Here is an 18,643-nt window from a genome sequence, read left to right as displayed (position 1 = left end):
TTCAAATTAAAAAAAAGTTTTTCGTAAAATGACTCGTTCGTGCGAATTTTCCTCATTCGATTAGCGACAGTTTAAATGTTTTTGGAGAAAAATTCATGTGACAGAAGAGCGAGAGTAGCACAGCCGAGTGTCTACAAAGTTATCGCTATCAAAGTTATATCAAGAACGCGCCCGGAAACCGTGCAACCCCTCTCTCACTTTATTATCCCTACACAAGCGAATAATGCGATATAACACGAACGTGAAAATTCCCCCCGCAACATGAGCAAAACGCAGTCGATCGATATAATTAAAAATTACGTACAAACACGCTATAACATATCCGATAAATTGTTAATATCGTACAGTTCGATAATTATAAATATAGTCGTAGTAGTGTTTCCTACTAATAGCTATATACGCGCGTATATATGTTATTACGCGTTATATGTATATATGCGCGTACGTCGTTTAATCGATATATTCTTATTTTTTTCTTTTGGCTTCTTATATAATGCGTAATGTATAATATATAAATATGACGAATGCTACACCTTGACTTTGAAAATAATGCTCTAAAAAATCCTTCTCTCCCCCTCCTCCACTTTTTCATCCCCTTTTCTCTTCCCTCTTTTAAAATCTTTCGGCCACTTCTTCAACGATTTAAATCCGATCCTGGCGGAATAATAACATCCTCTCGACGAGGACTCGGTTCGTTTGAGCGAGCGAGACATCCTCTTATACGAAATCTGCTTAAAGCCTATTTTTTTTTTCGCGCGCGGCCTATTTCAACAAACATCGAACAAAAATATTTAATACACACACATACCGAGAATCCAATAAAGGCTGCAATAATAATCGCGTGACACGTGAAAATGTGTCTCGAAAAATTCATTCGATATCGATATCGATAGGCCGGATCCAGATCACGCCTAGTGTCGAGCGACGAGGAAATCAAAGGACAAGAAAAAACCAAGCGACTCGGCTTTTTTTAAATCCTTGAATCGTATGAATATGTTGTGCGAGATCAATTGTTGTTGCGAAGAAACAGTTTTGCGGGAAAACTTGCGCGCACGTTTTTTATAGCGGAGAGAAAATCGTCAACGTGATTTTGATTTGTAAAAACTTGTCAATATTTCGTGAGGAACAATATAATTCGGATAGAGAGTAAGAAATCTCATTCTCCCGTTTCCCCTTGATAAAATAGAAATTCTTTTACTCGGTTAGATCCGGAGATATCGTTCCGCGAATTTCTTCTCGGATTCGACTTTTGCTCGTTATATGGAAATATGTATGTCGCGGAAATTCGCACAAGAAAAATCGCGTAAGACCGTATCTAAGTAAGCGCGGGATGTAAAAGAGAGTAGTATATATCACGAGCACGTAAGCAGAGAGAGTCTCAATCTAAATTTAACAATAATTCGATGTAATAATAGGATTATATCGTACATCCCGCGATGCTACAGATTAATATCGATTATTATCTTTATCAAATGTGTGCACGAATCGAGGGAGATTTACATATATATATATATATGTACGAGCATCGATATTTTGTCGTCTCTCTCTTTTTCTTTCTCTTATCACGGTACAATTAGTTAGAAACAAGATTGTCTATATATAAATAATCGTATAATTACCGTTCAATCTATCAATATATCATGTAAAACGTTTCCACGTCATCAAAAAACAGAAGATCACACTTGTGTTGTGTTTTCGAGGCTATTCTCGTTATATAACAATAAGAATATTCATCCTCGCGTGAACTGCGATGTCCCCCATAATCCTTATAATCCTTAAAATCCTTAAAATCCTTGCGCGCACTTTGCGTTTCTCCAATTTCTCTCAAACAATTCAAACACATCCCGATCTCCCTGTCTCTCTCTACATATTATTACAAGTTAAAAGTATCCTAATTCCTAACGAACTCTATACGTACGATTATATATCGAAAAATGGAATTAGTCGATAAAGTATTGTGCTCCCCGACAACGTAAAAATGATTGTAAACTTCGTTCGTTCAACTATCAATCGAAACACCTAACAATCAGACTTGTTGAATGAATTTTTTCCATCGCGCATTTTATTGTTCCGATCCTTTGGTTGGAAAGTTTGATCTATACAAATTTTTTTCTTTTTTTTTTCGAAACAAATATTCGATGCTTCTCGCGATCGTAAAAATTTTTTAAACCTTTCGAGATCACAGAGAGATATTGTGTTCTAGAGAAAAAAAACATATATATATATATATATATATGAAAATTGCGATTAAACTTCACATTTTTTTTTCACAAAAAATTATTATATTGCGAGGACGTCGTTTATATATAAAAAATAAAATCTAGGAAATTTCAACGTATTTCGAAAGATCGATATGTCGCAAAAACTCTCATTCTTCTCCATTTTCCAATTCATTTAAAGGATATCGATGTTCAACGAAAGAGAGAGAATATAATTTCCACTTATCAATGAAAGATATGCTAGCGATCAATTTCAAGTAGTAGAAAAAGTGCCTCGAAAGGATTAAATCGTATATAAAAATTCGCACCTGCCTATGAAAGACTAAATTGTTTTGCTCCCACGCTCTTTCAACTCGTCTCTTGCTTCTTTGTTTGTTTTTTTCTTTTTTTTTTCATTTAAACTTTATCTGTCGATCAGCTTGGAAGGAATGTTTATTCTTTCATATTGGGAATTATAATAATAATACGCGTGATAAGTATCTTATCAGACTGTCGTTCTTCTCTCTCGGCAGTCGCTATATTTTATCTTATGTCGGTTTTTTTTCGCCTTGCAAAAATAAAATTTCCAAAGAATAACTCTGAGAGATCAACACGATCGTCAGCATCTATCAACTGAGCGCGATTAACGATCGTTTCACCGATCAAATCAGCGAGGATTCGACACTTGGGGAAGTTAGCGTGCGCTTCTCTTTTTTTCCTTCTCTTTTCTCCATTTCTTCTGTCAATTCAAAGTGTAAAAATTGCAACGGTACTTTCAAAAATAAACCCTCGATCCGAGAAAGAATCGGGCGAATCCCGTCCGAAACCCCTAATTTCTCTCTCTTTCTCTTCGTCTCTCTCTATCTCTCCTCTCTTGGTTTGGGACGAATCGCGGATTCCGAGCTTCGAATTGCGCGATCAGACGTGGTTCTTCTTCGTTTCGCGTTATTTTATTCCTCCGGCGTCGAAATTGAACGGTGTACCGAGAAGAAGTGCGGAAGCGGTGGACGAATCGGCCGATATAACCGGATGTATTTAAGAATATTTAAGAGATTACGATACGCGCGTTTTTTTATTTTTTTTTTTTAAGGATGGTAGAAAAAAGATTCTCGCGGGATAAAAGGTTCCACTGGTGGTTCGCAAAGGTTTACGTTTCACCCTTGGCTTTGATGTTCCCTAGAGTAATTGACATGTGAAGATATACTTATAGTTTATGCCTCTCTTTCACTGTGAACGCGGCCCGATTCTCTTTATTTACCCTTTTTTTCTCTCACCCTACTAAGGTCTTCATCAACGCGCCTCGCGTTCGGCGATGAAAATCGATCTTGTTTTCGAATCATTTCGACACATTTTGTAAAATGACATCTTGCAGTCTCTCATTTTTCAAAATTTTCGATCTTTTATATTTGTTTCTTTCTCTGTTGCGTGAGGGGGAAAGCTGTTCTCCAAATGTCTGAGAAATATTGTACGTTTCCTCTCTAAGCTTGTGTCATATTGAAAATACAGATTATTTTCGTAAAAGCTAAAGTAAAAGAAGAGGAAATTGCATGGAAGCTGAATATTCTTCCTGATGAAACACGACTTTCATCGCCGAATGCTGATTTCTTCCGATTTTTTTTTTTTTTTTGCATTGTCGATTAACTCGCAGAGGAGAATGGACAGAGCGTAGGCGGATTGATTTGAAATAGATTAGAAAAATGATGCTTTAACGAGCGCGATCCAAAAGTCCTCTTCTATCAACTCTCCCCTATCCTGTCGCAGAAATAAATTCCGCATGGAAGAAAACAAATGACGCGTTAAAGAAGACCGTCAATTTTGTTTCTCCCTTCATCGTATCGATAGACGTACCTACGTGTGCGCTGTCTCTTAATTATTGTACTACCAGGATATTCGAGAGAGATGACTACTCGAGAGTGGAAGCTGATCCAATCGGAGAAAAGTTTTTATCGACATTTCTTTTTTAAATATTATTGTAGCTAAGAGATCGCGTGAGATACAAAGAGAAATTCTCATTCGTAAATTCGTGTGTGTTTATTAGATAAGATATTTTGATTTTAAAAAGTATAGAATATATATATATCGCGCGATATATACCGTATATATATATATATATACTATATATATTTATATTTTTATGTATATATATACGGTGTCCACCTGATTCTCTGAGAGTACAAGGATTAAGCGCTCGACACGCGCCAAAAGCGTCCGCGGATCTATCTGTTGTTTATGCAAATTATTAAGCCGCTATTGTCGCATTTTATCGCGCTGGGCGTTTTTTTCTTTTTTTTATATTTATTTACCGCATCCTCCCTTGCGTTGCCCGCCCGCCGGAAGTGTTACGAGCTTATCGATTATCGTAATCCGAGAATGTTGCGAGAGAAAATCAAAGCGCCATAGACATTACGGTATGGAATGTTATTCGATAGCAATCGCAACATTCAACTGTATATTGATAACGAGCGATAATCGTAACGTTGCTATCGTCTAACCAAAAGTATGCGAGAAGTTTTAGCGCTCTCTCTTTTTCTCCCCTTTCAACCCCTTTTCTTTAAGTCCCAGCTTACTCTTCTCCCGTGCATCATTTCATTTTTGCGTCGCCTTATCCTCCTTATTCTCTCATCGCTTCGTCGTGTTTATCAACGCGAATGGTTGAATCGCCATGTGACGTCATCGACATCATTAATTAATAACCTACAAGTATATAGTACTGTTCCCAGTTTTATTTTATTTTTTCATTTTCGCGCCTCCCTCTTAAACTCACGCACACACAATTATTTTTTTTTTCTTATGTGTTCTTTGTTTTTTAATTTCAAAATTTAAAAAAATACATATATACTCTCAACCGGACACACGCGCGTCGCGACGGGCGCGGTCTAACTATTCTTACTTTTTTCTTTATTCTTCATTTCTTTTTTTTTTTTTTGTTCAACTTGTCACAAATAATGCTTATCTCCCGCTCTTCGCGTTCCACCTTCTCCCTGTCTCTTTCCCTTCCTTTCCTCTCGTTCTCTTACTCGTATTAACTCTTTTTAATAAAATCCTACCACAATCTATGTAATAATTAATAGTTAATTTAAATATGCATGTACGTCGTATATTTATAATGTAATGTATTATGCATATATTATGTGTCTGTATTATATGCTCGATTAGCGAATATAGATATGAATAGGATTTATGTGGAATATAATGACGCGTACGTTAGATTAGATAATAATTTATCGATGACAATAATAATAATAATAATCATAATAATAATCATAATAGTAAAACTAATAATATTAGCAATAATATAATAATATATGTGGTAATAGAGTAATAATAAATAAATAATAATATTAATAATTGCAATAATAGAATCGCATCGCGGGTGATCGGTAATTAATTGGCGACTAGAAGAGTTGTATCCCGCGATGCTCTCTTTTGCGCAAAAGACAATGATAAAAATCGACAATTGTACAAATAAATGCGCGATAAATTCGATAAATCACAAAAGAAAAAAGGAGACGAAAGATAATTCGACGAAAACAATAATAAACGGTGGCGAATATATGTCATAATGATCTGATAATATATAAAATGGCGCGATCTCTCGCGCGTTTGGCAACAGAGAGTCTCTCGATAGTCGGGGATAGTATTAATTATAATTGTCGTATGTCAATAATAATTAATGATAATAATGATGTGCGACTGACATCACGACGACGCACGCAAATAGAGAATACTTCTTATTAAAATCCCCTTTCTCTAATAATAATGATAATAATAATAGAGCAATAATAATAGCGTAATAATAATAATAATAATAATAATAATAATAATATTAATGGTAATAGTAATAATAGAGTGTTAATAATAGTAATTATCTGTGTGCTTCGCGCACGTGCCCTCCCGCGTGTACTTGTGTCATATGTATATATATTTTTATATACGTATGTGTGTACGTGTGTCCCCTTACCGGCTAATAGTGTTAATTATTACATACGCTTGAGTGTTTAACTTGTTTTACACGCGATGCAAAGTAGCAAAGGTATCGAGAGGCCATGACTAGACATTCAATCGTATAAGTTTCTTGCCATACGACTTATACAATAAGTAATAACAAGATGACGGGCGGCACCGGAAAACTTGCCGACGAATAAAACACTCGACTTACATATTAATCATACATGTACATATAGGTTCTCCTTCTCTCTCTCTTTTCCTTTTCTTTCACTCTCTATCTTTAAAATGCGCGCTCCCCATCTTACTTTCAGTATTAACTTCCTTAAACAGTTAAAGGAATAGCTCGGCGCCCCCTTCTCCCTCCTTCTCACGCTCGGAAATTAAAAAGAGGGTTAAACGATTACGATACAGACATCCTGGAATACTGGAGGCTTCTTATCTTCTATACACCACATAGCAAAATCTTACTCTCTCTTGTTTATACACGTACATTCTTCCTCTCTCCTTACTCTCTTCCCTCAAATTTTTTTTCTTATTCGTTCGCTAGAGTTAAATCTTAAAAACGCACGAGATCTCTAAGCCTAGAAAAACGTATCTTAAATTACAACACATATCGTATAGCCACGTGCTGTGGCCAATCAACGGCTTTCAGCAAGACAATCGATTTTTTTCGTCGAGAAAAGGAAACCGTGTGTCCTCTCTCTTCCTTTCTAATAATCTCTTCCTCTTAATGGAATGTATTAAGTTAATCGCAAACTGGTCCACGCGAAATCTGTGTTATGCGACACCTTTTCGATTGCGATGATTCTTCTCGGTTGCATTTTTATCAAAAAGGTGCTAAATATGTCAAAACTATCTTTTTTTTCCTTCTTGGTCGAAACCAGAGTTCGGCATCGATCCTATGTAAGGTATTTTATTTTATCAGACATGCAACTCTAGAAATTCCACGAAGCTTGATTTGGAACAAAACGTTTTTCGTGTAATTTGTAATTTTAGAGATAAAGAGCGAAGAGACGATATGTCGGAAAAATCGACGAGAAGAGGAGGAAAAACGCGAAGGGAAATTGTCTTTTATAGTGAAAACGCGACGGGCCGATCGCGTTGTTTCGCCTTCAACACACGGACGATCCATTAAAAACTTTTTCCCCGAGGTAAGTATAAGAAGCAAGGGCGGTTCAACGATCAACGATAACTGGCCATTCACAACATCAAGTAACGTCTTAAGATCTACTTAAATTCCGGGGTGGAACGACGCGACCGGGGCCTGAAATAATTCGCTCGAAATCGATCGGGCTGTGATAATGATAATAATAAAAAAAAAATTTTTTTTCGGCGTCATCTTTGTACTCCAAATGTTCATCTCCCTTTCTTCCCTTCGAATCTCCTTCTCTTCGTATTACGTCATAATTCATTTTTCGCACACGTATAAGAAGGCTTTCTTCCTTTCATCAAGAAATGGGAATCTACATCAATGTCTTTTTTTACCAAAGATACCTTTGACTCGTATTTTCCAGAGTTGCATGCTCGAGAGCAACGAGATCACATCGGGATAGCTAAATGTATCGATAACATTAATTAATGATCTTGTAATTCCTCGATCAATACTGATCTTGGAAGAGATGTCAAACTCCAAAGTCTCGTTTATCTCCGTTCGTAGGCTCCTTGCCATCCGAAACCGTCGATTGGCTCACATCGCGCGCGGAATATACGTATACACCACGTTTAATCATGCTAGTGATATATGCGTACGATAATTAATTCGCGTATATCGCTTACGGACTAAGGAAATCGCGATCGCGCGCGCGCGCGAGTCGCCTAACTTTCAGACTCCGGTTAACCCGCGTTGATCGTTGGTTCTTCTATCTCTTCGCTAAATTATAATATCCAATAATAATGTAGTTCGAGAAAAGGACGCGTGAATATAATCGGCAACCAGAGTCTAGCGGACGACGTCGCGACGCGCCGATTTTATTGCGAATTTCGTTTACAGCGTCGTTATTAATATCCATCATGTGGTGTCAGAGAGAGCTGCGGCTCAGCAGCAAGTACAATGTGTATATAACTAGGCATGCAACAATACTTGGAGTGGTATTTTTTTTCACGAGTTAAAAATAGCAATCAACCATTCGACCTTCCTCCCTTTCTCTCCCCCAAAATCTCTCTCTCTCTCTCTCTCTCTCACACTCTTTCACTTTCACAGTTGCTTTTTTTGGTTTTACTCATTAAGTAACATTACTTGGGCCCGGGAAGAATGTAATTTTTCTTCTTTTTTTCTCTCTCTCGCTTTCTCGCAAAAGTTACACAGAGTCGTCGCGCGCCGCTAATGTCTTTTGTGTCTCGCATTAGTGTATGGATGATAAAAAAAAAAAAGATTTCCCTTTTTTTTTAGCGAAAATGCATGGATATACCTTATTTTGGCGTTGTTGGTCATCAGGTCTCGATCTCCTCTCCGACTTCCTTCTCTCCCTTATTACAGAGGGGATGTATCCTCTGATTCTCGACTGAGACTCGGATAAAAAGGATGCATATTTGCGTAATTTTCATTTCTGCCGTAAAAGTTGTCGGAAGAGTCCGAGCGAGATTTAGAGGATATAATGCGTAAACTATTCTCCTCTCATTTTTTGTTTTTCGATTTTTAAAATCGTTTCGTTTCTCGGCGGCGCTCGGCGCGATCGGCAAATACAATTAACGCGCGCTGCGACGTACAAAAATATATATGTGATATTTATAATCCGCTATAGGTTTCTAAAAACTCGTCTCTTTTTTTTTTCTCTCATCTCTCGTTATTATTATTATTATTATTATTAATAATTCACCGGCGATCGACGTCGCCGAGCGCCGCTTTTTTTTATTAAGGGGAGCCCTTCAACCCTTCCGCGGTTGGACACTTTTCTTTCCGTGAACCTCGTTTCGTTTTTTCTCTCCTCCGTTTCTCTTTGTCTCTTGCTGATCGTTCGTCGCGAAAGATCGTCGCCTGAAAAGGAAACTGTGTGTGTTCGGGAAAAGCGGGAGCGAATTGTATATCACGAAAAATGATCAACCAAACAACTCGCGTTTAAAATAATACTAGAAGGAAAAGATGTATATTAGGAACGAGATAAGCAAAATTCAAATTCAACTCAAGAGAATAAAAGCAATCGATTTGATCATCCATCAGCTCAATCGCATTCGATTGATTGTTGCAACCCCCCTGTCTTCTTCGAGATTTTATTTTCGTCTTATTTATAATTCGTCGACTTATTATCTTTTTTTCTTTGACATTTATCAAGTGATGGCTTCATTAAAGTAAATATTTTTCCAATTTAAATAATATAATGATAATTGGACACTTTCAATTTTTTTGTAGAAACCAAATCGATAAGAAACAGATATTGAAAATTACTGTAGGATATGAACAATTTAGGTATATATAATAAATTAATGTTTGTTAACAATTATTGTCATGAAATAATTACGATAAATAAAATCTTAATAAAGGCAAAAGGTATAAAAATTTTTGAATCGCGTTTCTTTCTTGCATGGAGTGCCTTTAAATTGCTACGAAAAAAGCTACGTAATGAGGACACCACCGCGTGTGTTGGTGGACAACAAACTAACTACGCTAAGATATCTATAGTTTATATAATGCATTGTCTATAATCAAAGAGGAACACACTGCTATGTAACGCCACACGTTATACTGGAATGTATGTAACTGATCACCATCGGCGAGAAAGCTTCGTCGGGAAACAGGTCCTCTCTCTCTCTCTCTCTCGTCGATTACATATACTTGCATCAGAAGCGCATATAATACGCCTACAAGGATCGTAGGTGGAGAAGATTGCTATCGGGATGAGGAGATATCGACGGATTGGAAAATATCAATCGTTACGCGATAATATGATTTCTGAGCTGGAAAAAAGCGAAAAAAGTCATTATCCGAGAATTATTTGAATAATGAATAATCAAGATAAAAAAAAATCACCCGCCGTCAGATCGAAAATAATTTAATCTACATGTAAAACAGTGAAGCTGCAAAAAAAATCTCTAATTAGATCTTTTTCCATCCCCATTTCGACAGTTTTCGACTTTTCTTAAGAGTCGGATTTCTGTGATTCGATGTGCTTCAAAATGGACTTTCCTCAAAAGAGAGAGACGATATTGATTTTCCGAAGCGGGCCGTCGACGTTGTCGGGAAACAGGAGGCAGACGTGTAGAGAGAAGAGAAAAACGCATAGAATGAAGAAAAAAATAAAGTAAGACCACAAATGCTCGTGCGTAATGTGAACTGAAAATATTATTAAAAAGCATTTTACAACAAAAAATAACTAAAAAACAAACAAAAATACGATTTACAATTAAATTAAGAACAATGGAGTTGTATCATCTAAAAATAATAATAATAATAATACAATATTATAATATTAATAATAATAACATAACAAACCAGTACAAAAAAATAAGGAAGAAGAGAGGCTGACAGTGTTTGTATGAGAAAAAATTGACAATATATCGAAATGATTATACGCGTTCTCTCATCTTTTGCGCGCGTCTCATTTTCTTTAATAACGCGAGAGCGCGCACGAAATATATATAAAATACACACACGTAGGCACGTAATAATAATAACATATATACATCATACATACATACATACACGCTCACTCATTTATTCGTTCACGTATACACACGCACGTATGTACGTACAGCTCTCGGTTCTTACTTTAGGAGTAATGCTTTAGGAATGGAATTTAATCTCTCTTGTCTTGTGTGCGCGCGTCTGACGCAATCGGATGATTATTATTATTATTATTATTGAGTGCGACAAATTTGCTGGTAGTGATGGCTAGCTGGCAAGGTGGCGCATCGTCTCTCTTCTCGGCTTTTCGCGATATAATAAACGTAATAACGATACACAATAACTGAATAAGAATAATATAATACGTAATAATAATATTATAATAGTAACTAAAAATATATATATATCCAGATAATTAATAATACAGTAACTAATTAATAATAAAAGTAGGTATAATGATAATAATGAGAGAGTAATGTTAACTACAGATCAACGCATGCTTATGCGATATAAATACTAATGGACAGATACCTTTGTGATGCCATTTCGCGCTTTACTTTACCCTTTTTATCCCCTCCGCACCGCAAAATATTGTATTATTTTCTTCTCTCTTTCTCGAAAGAAGATATATATCCCGCTTTTCGCGCCGTTTTCTCCTGGCGTGCCGTCTTTGTCATGTTATTTAAAATAAAAAAAAATAAAATAAAAATAAATGAGAAAGAAACGCGCAATCGAGATTCACACGTTGAAACAGCCTTGATGAATCAAGAAATTGAAAAAGGGAGCTTGACGGTTTAGCCAGAGACGGTGCGAAAGTGGGACCGATCGAAGAATTAAAAAATAGAGAATATCGAAATAAATCGCTATGTGTGAAAGAAAGAAAAAACGAGAATAATCAAAATATATTTTTTCTTTCGGTGACTCCTGAGTGTTTTCTTTTCTTTCCCCGGGCACCTCTGTTATTATCTATCGTCCTTGCTCGTCCTTAAAGTTTGGTCCTCGTACGAGGATCGGAAAATGTTCAGTATTTGCGGTCGAGAATAATATAACATTGATTTTTCCAATAAAAAATTGATCGCAACTCGAAGATTGAAATTATTCACGGAATGTCTGCAGAATTTAAATCTAAAGGACGAACAAGAATGAGAACCTACGACGATCACTTGGTTCGGTAGTCTTTCATTCATTTGTTTATTTAATTCGATCGTAATTCGTCGAAATTAAAGAATCCACGATTTTTTTTAACGTCTACCCTAATGTACTTGTATCTGTTAAACATCACAAAATTCGTTGATCGCATAATGAAAAATATTTTTATCGTAACTCGAGTCTCTGAATTTATCTATCAATTTTATGAGACGTAAACGTCATCGAAACTCTTGCACTTATTCTCGATCATACATTATTATTTATATGTTTCCTCCCTCTCTTTCTTGCTCTTTTTCTCTCTCTTAAAAAAGCACATTTATAAACAGTGACTATAGCAGGTACAAAATACTTGGATCACAATTTATTTCTCTCTTTGATCGAGCATAATAAATGCATAATAAAAAGCTGATCGAAAATTTTCGAATCTTTAGATCAAAGTCTTTAATTGGCCAACAAAAAATATTCAGTCAATCTCACAAATGTCCGTTCATATCAGAGTTTCAATTATTATTTTTATCTCGACTACCAAATCAAGTAATCACGAGACAGCGATGACCACGGATTATTTCAGGATCTTCGATTACGATCAATCGTCTTCTAAATCGTGAACTCAGACATATTTTAATTATTTTAATTGTTCGTCTAATCAACTCACGGATGATCAACTTGTTAATAAATCGTTACACATATTTTATTTTTTTTTAATCTGTTAAAAAAAAATCTGTTATATCAGGTTGAAATAATATCTAAAACTTGATCGAAAACAATGAGGAATCAATCTTTAAAAGAATTCGATTAAATTTAATCGCTCATTACACATAAAAAAAAATCCATCGCATCTTCCGATTAATTTAATGAATTTTTCCATGAATGATTAAGCGCCAAGTCCGAAAGTTTCGGATCGACTTTGGACTCTCCGAAACTTCCGGAATCGCGCCCGATGTTTTTCCGCGAGCGACGATAATAATTCGGTAATCGAAGATCTGCAAGTTCGCGAGTTCTCGTAGTCGAGTAATAGAATTGAAATTAGGATTACGTGCCAGCTAGCCTTTTCTTTTTCCTCTTCACAGAAGTATATATACCACCAGAGGATGGGAGCAACGTCTCGTATCGACAATCGAGGAGTGTCACATGTCGAAAGTCGCGACACACAAGCGTTATAATAATATTAATAGAGTAATAATATATAATAATAAAAAATACAATAATATTAATAAAAATATAATAATAAGGGCAAACATGTGTGCGTGCGTGTAGGATTGGCGCGATTTTTTCTCTCTTTTTTTTATCTCCAACAAAATATATTAATACTATAAGTTTGAGAGTAAACGAGATGATGCCGACGTGAACCTAAAACGGCTACGCGACAGTCGGGTGGAGAGGGGAACCAGAGGGGAGGAATAATAGGGGGCTGTCGATGGGGGTTCTAATCTCGTTGGCAGGTTCCATCGAAATTTAAGAACGTAAAGCAGCAACGACACAAGCGAAAAATCAGAGAACAGACAGTGTTCCACAGTGTAGTAGTTGGATGATAACGCAACTTATCGCAAGAACGAGATACAGTGCGAAAAAAAAGGAAAGTATTACACGCTTACTAAAAAACGACTAATAGCTACTATATACGCTACAAATACTACTAGGCTAATAATGATATTAAAAAAAATAAAATAAAATAAAATAAAATTAAAAAAAAGAAAAGAAGAGAAAGGAGAGAGTTTTTCGCCCAGGGATGGGGAAATGATGTTGGAGAAGGCAACTGATTCGCCTTCTGCTTTCGTTGGTTGAAGAGGACGATGATGTATAAAAACGATAAACATGCATGATCGCGTCATTTGTTGCTATCAGGGGCCGAGAATAAATTTCTACATCGTCAACTGTACGCAGCAGATATACGCTCAAAAAAATTCCATGCACACTCGCCTTTTCTTAAAAAAAAAAAGAAGAAAAAAAAACTTCATCTCTTGTTATAATAATACTAAGGTTCTACGAGCGCCCGACGATTCCTGCGTGTCTCGGTGTGAATTTTAGACGATTTTTCATTATTCTCCGTCAATTTATCTGCGCCGTCAATCTCTATGAGCGGGTTATAATACTTAGCATCAGACTCTCAGTACCTTGCCAAGGTGGTTTCTCCTCTCCAAGGTGAATTATTTACGTATCGTTTCCGAAGAATAACAAATTTATTGAGTAACGTCGTTTGTGCCTGACACAAGAGTGAGCGGTTGCTAAATTTATCAACGCGAATCTCACAGCGATGAAAACTAGCTAGAAAAAAACTGTGCGTGCGATCAAGTATTTTTAATATAGATATCGGCTTTTAAATTCTTGACGTCGCGCAATAGAACAACAGAAACGAATGCACAGGAGAGAGATAGGTATAGAAATTAACTAGGTAAAAAATAATAAAGAAAAACTAATCGATAACAGTAAATTAAATCGAGAAGAAGTAAACGTAATAATATACGCGATGACCGTTCGACGACATCGTCGTTGTTGTCGCTGTCATAATTGAATACGAAGTGCACCTCAGGATGAATTTCCGTAGGAATTGTCGATAATACACACAGAAAAAAAATGCAAAATGATGATCACAAAGGGGAATTCAATGGCGAGGGATATATCGTTCGATCTACCGTATAGACTTACACTTGCTTATTCTACGACTTCTCGCGACGATTCAATCATCTGGTTGGTCTCATGGATGATCGGCAAAGTTGTACCTCTAAACACGCGTCCGCATACGATTCAACGATCTTGTGTTCACCCAAATCTGTCGATTGCTATGCTGAAACTGTTATATTGAAATTTCTCGTCAAATTTCTCAAACCATTTAGCGCGAGTCATCGACCGATGTCGCATGGATCAATTGGATGTTTTACCTCTACTATAAAATCAAGCAATTATCCATTCAGATAGCGCGCAAACAATTTGGGAAACCGATTGATCAACTACAGACCGCTGCTCGAGAGACATGTCGACGATGTGTATGGGTTTAATAACTTGTCTACGAGTCTCTAAGACCATACAAGCCGTTCAACAGAGGGGTCTAGTTTCAGTTCATCCAGTCCTAAGACTGAAGGATCAAAAATCGTTTGCGTTGCGATGGATCATATGGATCTCTCAGAAGAATAAACGATGAAACGATGTTTCGCGCGACAATTTGCAAAGTTCCTCGCGAGCTCTTTCACCGAGATGCTTCGAACCGCGAATAACCGAAAGTGACAGACTGATCGACCACGTCGGAGAGAGCAAAACGAAAACGTGTCGTCGGGATAGAAACGCGCTTTCTCGGTGTACGATCATCGGACGAGGTCTCAGAGAGAAGATCGTGGTTTGGTGTAGGATAGCGGAAGGGATAGAGTTGGGTTGGTAACAGGGGGTCGGCGAAGGGAAGAAAGGGAGAAGTGGAAGGCGAGGGGGGGAAGTGACTAGCGGCGGCGAGCTCTACAACTAAACAACAACAACAGTATTTTCAGTATTATAACAACATTAACAAGTAAGTTATCGCGCACGCGCACGCGATATATACGGCGCGTACGCGCGAAGAAAGGAGCGCGCGCGAATTTGTCGGGGCAGCAGGTTGATTACGTTCTTTCTCTCTCTCTCTCTCTCTCTCTCTCTCTCTCTCTCTCTCTCTCTCTCTCTCTCTCTCTCTCTCTCTCTCTCTCTTTCATGTTGCGGATCCTCGACTGTATTCGACGTCGCGAGAGTTGCACATAGAGCGACGCGTGTCTCTCCTCGTCCGGACGGACTACCGGAGAAGAGTATCATCGAGAGGATAATGCGCGCGCTATGCTTTCTCGCATACCGTCGATCGGTGATGTCCGATGATGTCGCACGGCAGAGTCTTCGGGGACTCTGTTCTTGCCGCGTGAACGACACTTGCTCGAGGGAGTCGATCCCTGTTATAAGGAGCGTATGGTGCGCCCCTTTTCTAATAGTCGGCGGTTCGTAAAACGTCTCGTAGATGGGGGCGGGCGAAGAAGGTGATGATAACAGTGGTGAATTGAGCGCGCGAGCGTTGATGGTAGAACAATGGTTGTAGAAGAAGACAGGCGAGCGTAGGTGAAAGGTAAGATCGACGAGATCGCGGTGATCCCGCACGGCTGTCCAACGATGTGGAGCGGCAATGTTGATAATAACGATGATGATGGGGATGGTGGTGGTGGTGATAATGATACGATGACAAATGTTGACACTGGCGCACGACGATCATCGTCGTCGTCGTGACGCGTCGCTGCTCTACATGCCAATCGGCGGCACCTGCACGTAACGGTATATGTACAGCCGATAGTCCTTGCTGGCGAGCACCACCGAGCCGTCGTCCATTAACGCCACGTCGAAACACTGCGCGTGCTTGACCTTGCTCTCGAGGGCCGAGACCAGTTGACCGTCTTGCGTGAAGATGGTCAGATTGAAGTTGTTATGATTGTCCGCTATCAGTATCTCGCCGTGAGTATTGATGCCCACGCCGATGGGATAGTTGGTGATGCCTTCGCCGCCGATCTGACGCAGGTAGGAGCCCTCGTAATTGAAAACCTTGACGCAGTGAGCGCGATTGTCGCTGATGAATATCTCCTGTTTATCGTTTACCACCACGCCGTTCGGGAACTCGAGGTGCTTCGAACAGCCGAACTTTTGCAGAACGTTGCCGGTTTGATCAAAGATGATGACGCGCATCACCTTGCACTCCACTACGACGATACGTCCCTTCGAGTCGACGGTGACGCCGCGCGGATGTTGGAGGATGTTCGCGCCAAACTTACGCACAAATTGACCGTACTGATTGTAGATCTGTATCTGATGGGTCGGCGAACGTTCCGTGACGATGATGTCGCCGGACGTCTTCACCACGGCGACACGATTCGGATAGAGCAGCTGACCGTCGCGCTTACCGCACTCGCCGAATTGAAATTTGAACCTGCCCTCCTTGTCGAAGATCTGGATGCGATGATTGTTCGTGTCGGCGACGATTATGTCGTTCTGCGCGTTCACTGCGACGCCTGACGGTTCCGTAAATTGACCCTCCATCACGCCGAACTCGCCGAACTTGCAGTGATAGATCATCTTCTGCCGTTTGATCTGCGACTTGGGCGGGAAGATCGCGGTAGAGGACATCAGCTTTGACGTTAGGTCGAGGACGGAATCGCCGGGTGCGTTGTTCGCCGCCACGGCTACCGCTGACGGCATCGCGAAGTGATCGTTCGTCGTTACAACCGGATAAACGTCGCTACCGCCGTTGCTCCACTTCTCGTACGGATTGGCGTTCATGCCGTTCAGGTTGACATCGCTGATCGTGGTGGAGAATGGGCCTAGGCTGTTGGCCGAGCTGAAGCGTTTCGAAATTACGGTGCTGATGGTGTCGATCGATGAAGGTGACGACGACGAGCCGCAATTCATACTGGAAGAGATCAGGCCGTTACTGTAAGTACGATCCAAGAGGAGACCGCCTAGGGAACCCGCGCCGCTTCCCGGTCCGTTGCTGATGTTGCTGCCGCTGCTGCCGATGCCGTTGCTCGACAAGGCGGTAGGTCGCGCGATCGGTGGCTGCTTGCCGATCGAGCCGGCGCTGTTTTCGCTATTACTGCTACTCCGTACGTAACCGAAAGTATTTCTCACGCCCACTTGTATCGCCTGGTAATTGCTGACAAACTCGAGGTCCGCGGTCTGATTGGCTATGTCCGTGTTCGGCGTGTAACTGAGTAACGCCTGGAGTTTGGTCTCGAAGATCTTCTTCACCATGAGGAAATCGGTTATGGTGGTAACCTTGGTCACGCGCTCGACAAAGTCGCAGGTCTGCATAATCTTGTCCGCCATCTCGTTGGCGCGTTGCCCGAGAACGTTGAGGGAGATCTGCTTGGTCGAGAATACCGAGTCGAGTTCCTTCAACAGTTCTTGCTTCCGCTCGTCCAGCATCGACCGATAGAACTGAAACGTATCGTTGATCTCGTTTTGCGCCTTGTGATACTGTACCTGCAGCACCGCGGTGCTGTGATCCGCCGCTTTGACGGCCGCGCGAGCGTCCACCGCCTTCGCGCGGCACTCCTGAACCATCCGCGCGAGTCCCTCGATCAGCTGCGCGCCCACGTCCGAAATGTGGGCGCAGTCGTGCAACGGCACCACGTGCTCCGTAAGCGTGCACTCCTTGCATACCGGCACGGCGCAGCTCCGGCAGAAGTACTTGATTATCTCCTGCTTGTGTCGCGAGCAAAAGTGCACCTTCTCGCTGTTGTTGCCGTTGTTAGCGCTACCGCCGTTGATCACTAGGCTGTTACCGCCACCTCCTCCGCCACCGCCGCCGCCGCTGCCGTTGCAGGTGGTGTTCTTAGGTGGTAGCTCCGTCGTCCCGGTGATTGTGCTATCACCGCTTCCGCTGCCATTGCTACCGCCGCCGCCGACGGTCTCCAGCTTGGAATCCGCCAGATTCAGCACCCGATGGCCCTCGAAACAGAGCATAAACTGATGCGCCATGACGCAATTCGGACAGAGAAACTGGTCGCAGTTGTAGCAACGCGCAACAGCGTCCGCTTCGCTGGACTTGCAGCCGGTGCAGCGAGTGCGACCGGTGCCGCCGGTACTACCCAGTCGGCAGCGTGGGCACGGATCCTCGCCCGACTTCGGCGCGTCCAGGCACAAATCGCAGCTGTCGACGTCGCAGATCGCCGAATCGCTAGCAGGCGGCGAGCTGCCGCTCACTGTTACAGGGGACAGCGAGACTGGGGACCCGAGGGAATTTGCGCGCGATTCCAGCGAGGGTGTCGGCGAGGCCATCTTCAGTTAACCGGCATCC

General features: G+C 40.3%; 1 protein-coding gene across 4 annotated transcripts in view; it reads right to left on the bottom strand.

The window, feature by feature from the left end:
* Positions 1-18,643, bottom strand: part of Brat (tripartite motif-containing protein brain tumor) — a 114,311-nt gene that overhangs the window by 12,152 nt on the left and 83,516 nt on the right. For all 4 annotated transcript variants that reach the window (XM_083037534.1, XM_083037517.1, XM_083037524.1 and 1 more), the window contains one exon: positions 1-18,643. This exon is cut by the window's left edge and continues 12,152 nt beyond it. In XM_083037534.1, the coding sequence (XP_082893660.1) occupies positions 16,096-18,624 (2,529 nt within the window). In that variant the 5' untranslated portion in view covers positions 18,625-18,643 and the 3' untranslated portion in view covers positions 1-16,095.

The sequence above is a fragment of the Prenolepis imparis genome, unplaced genomic scaffold, assembly GCF_030444845.1.
Source record: "Prenolepis imparis isolate NDT839.2.m4 unplaced genomic scaffold, iyPreImpa1.0 SCAF_1, whole genome shotgun sequence".
NCBI classification, from domain to species: domain Eukaryota; kingdom Metazoa; phylum Arthropoda; class Insecta; order Hymenoptera; family Formicidae; genus Prenolepis; species Prenolepis imparis.
Note: the sequence above shows the minus strand (reverse complement) of the source record. Positions and strands in the feature narration are given on the sequence as shown.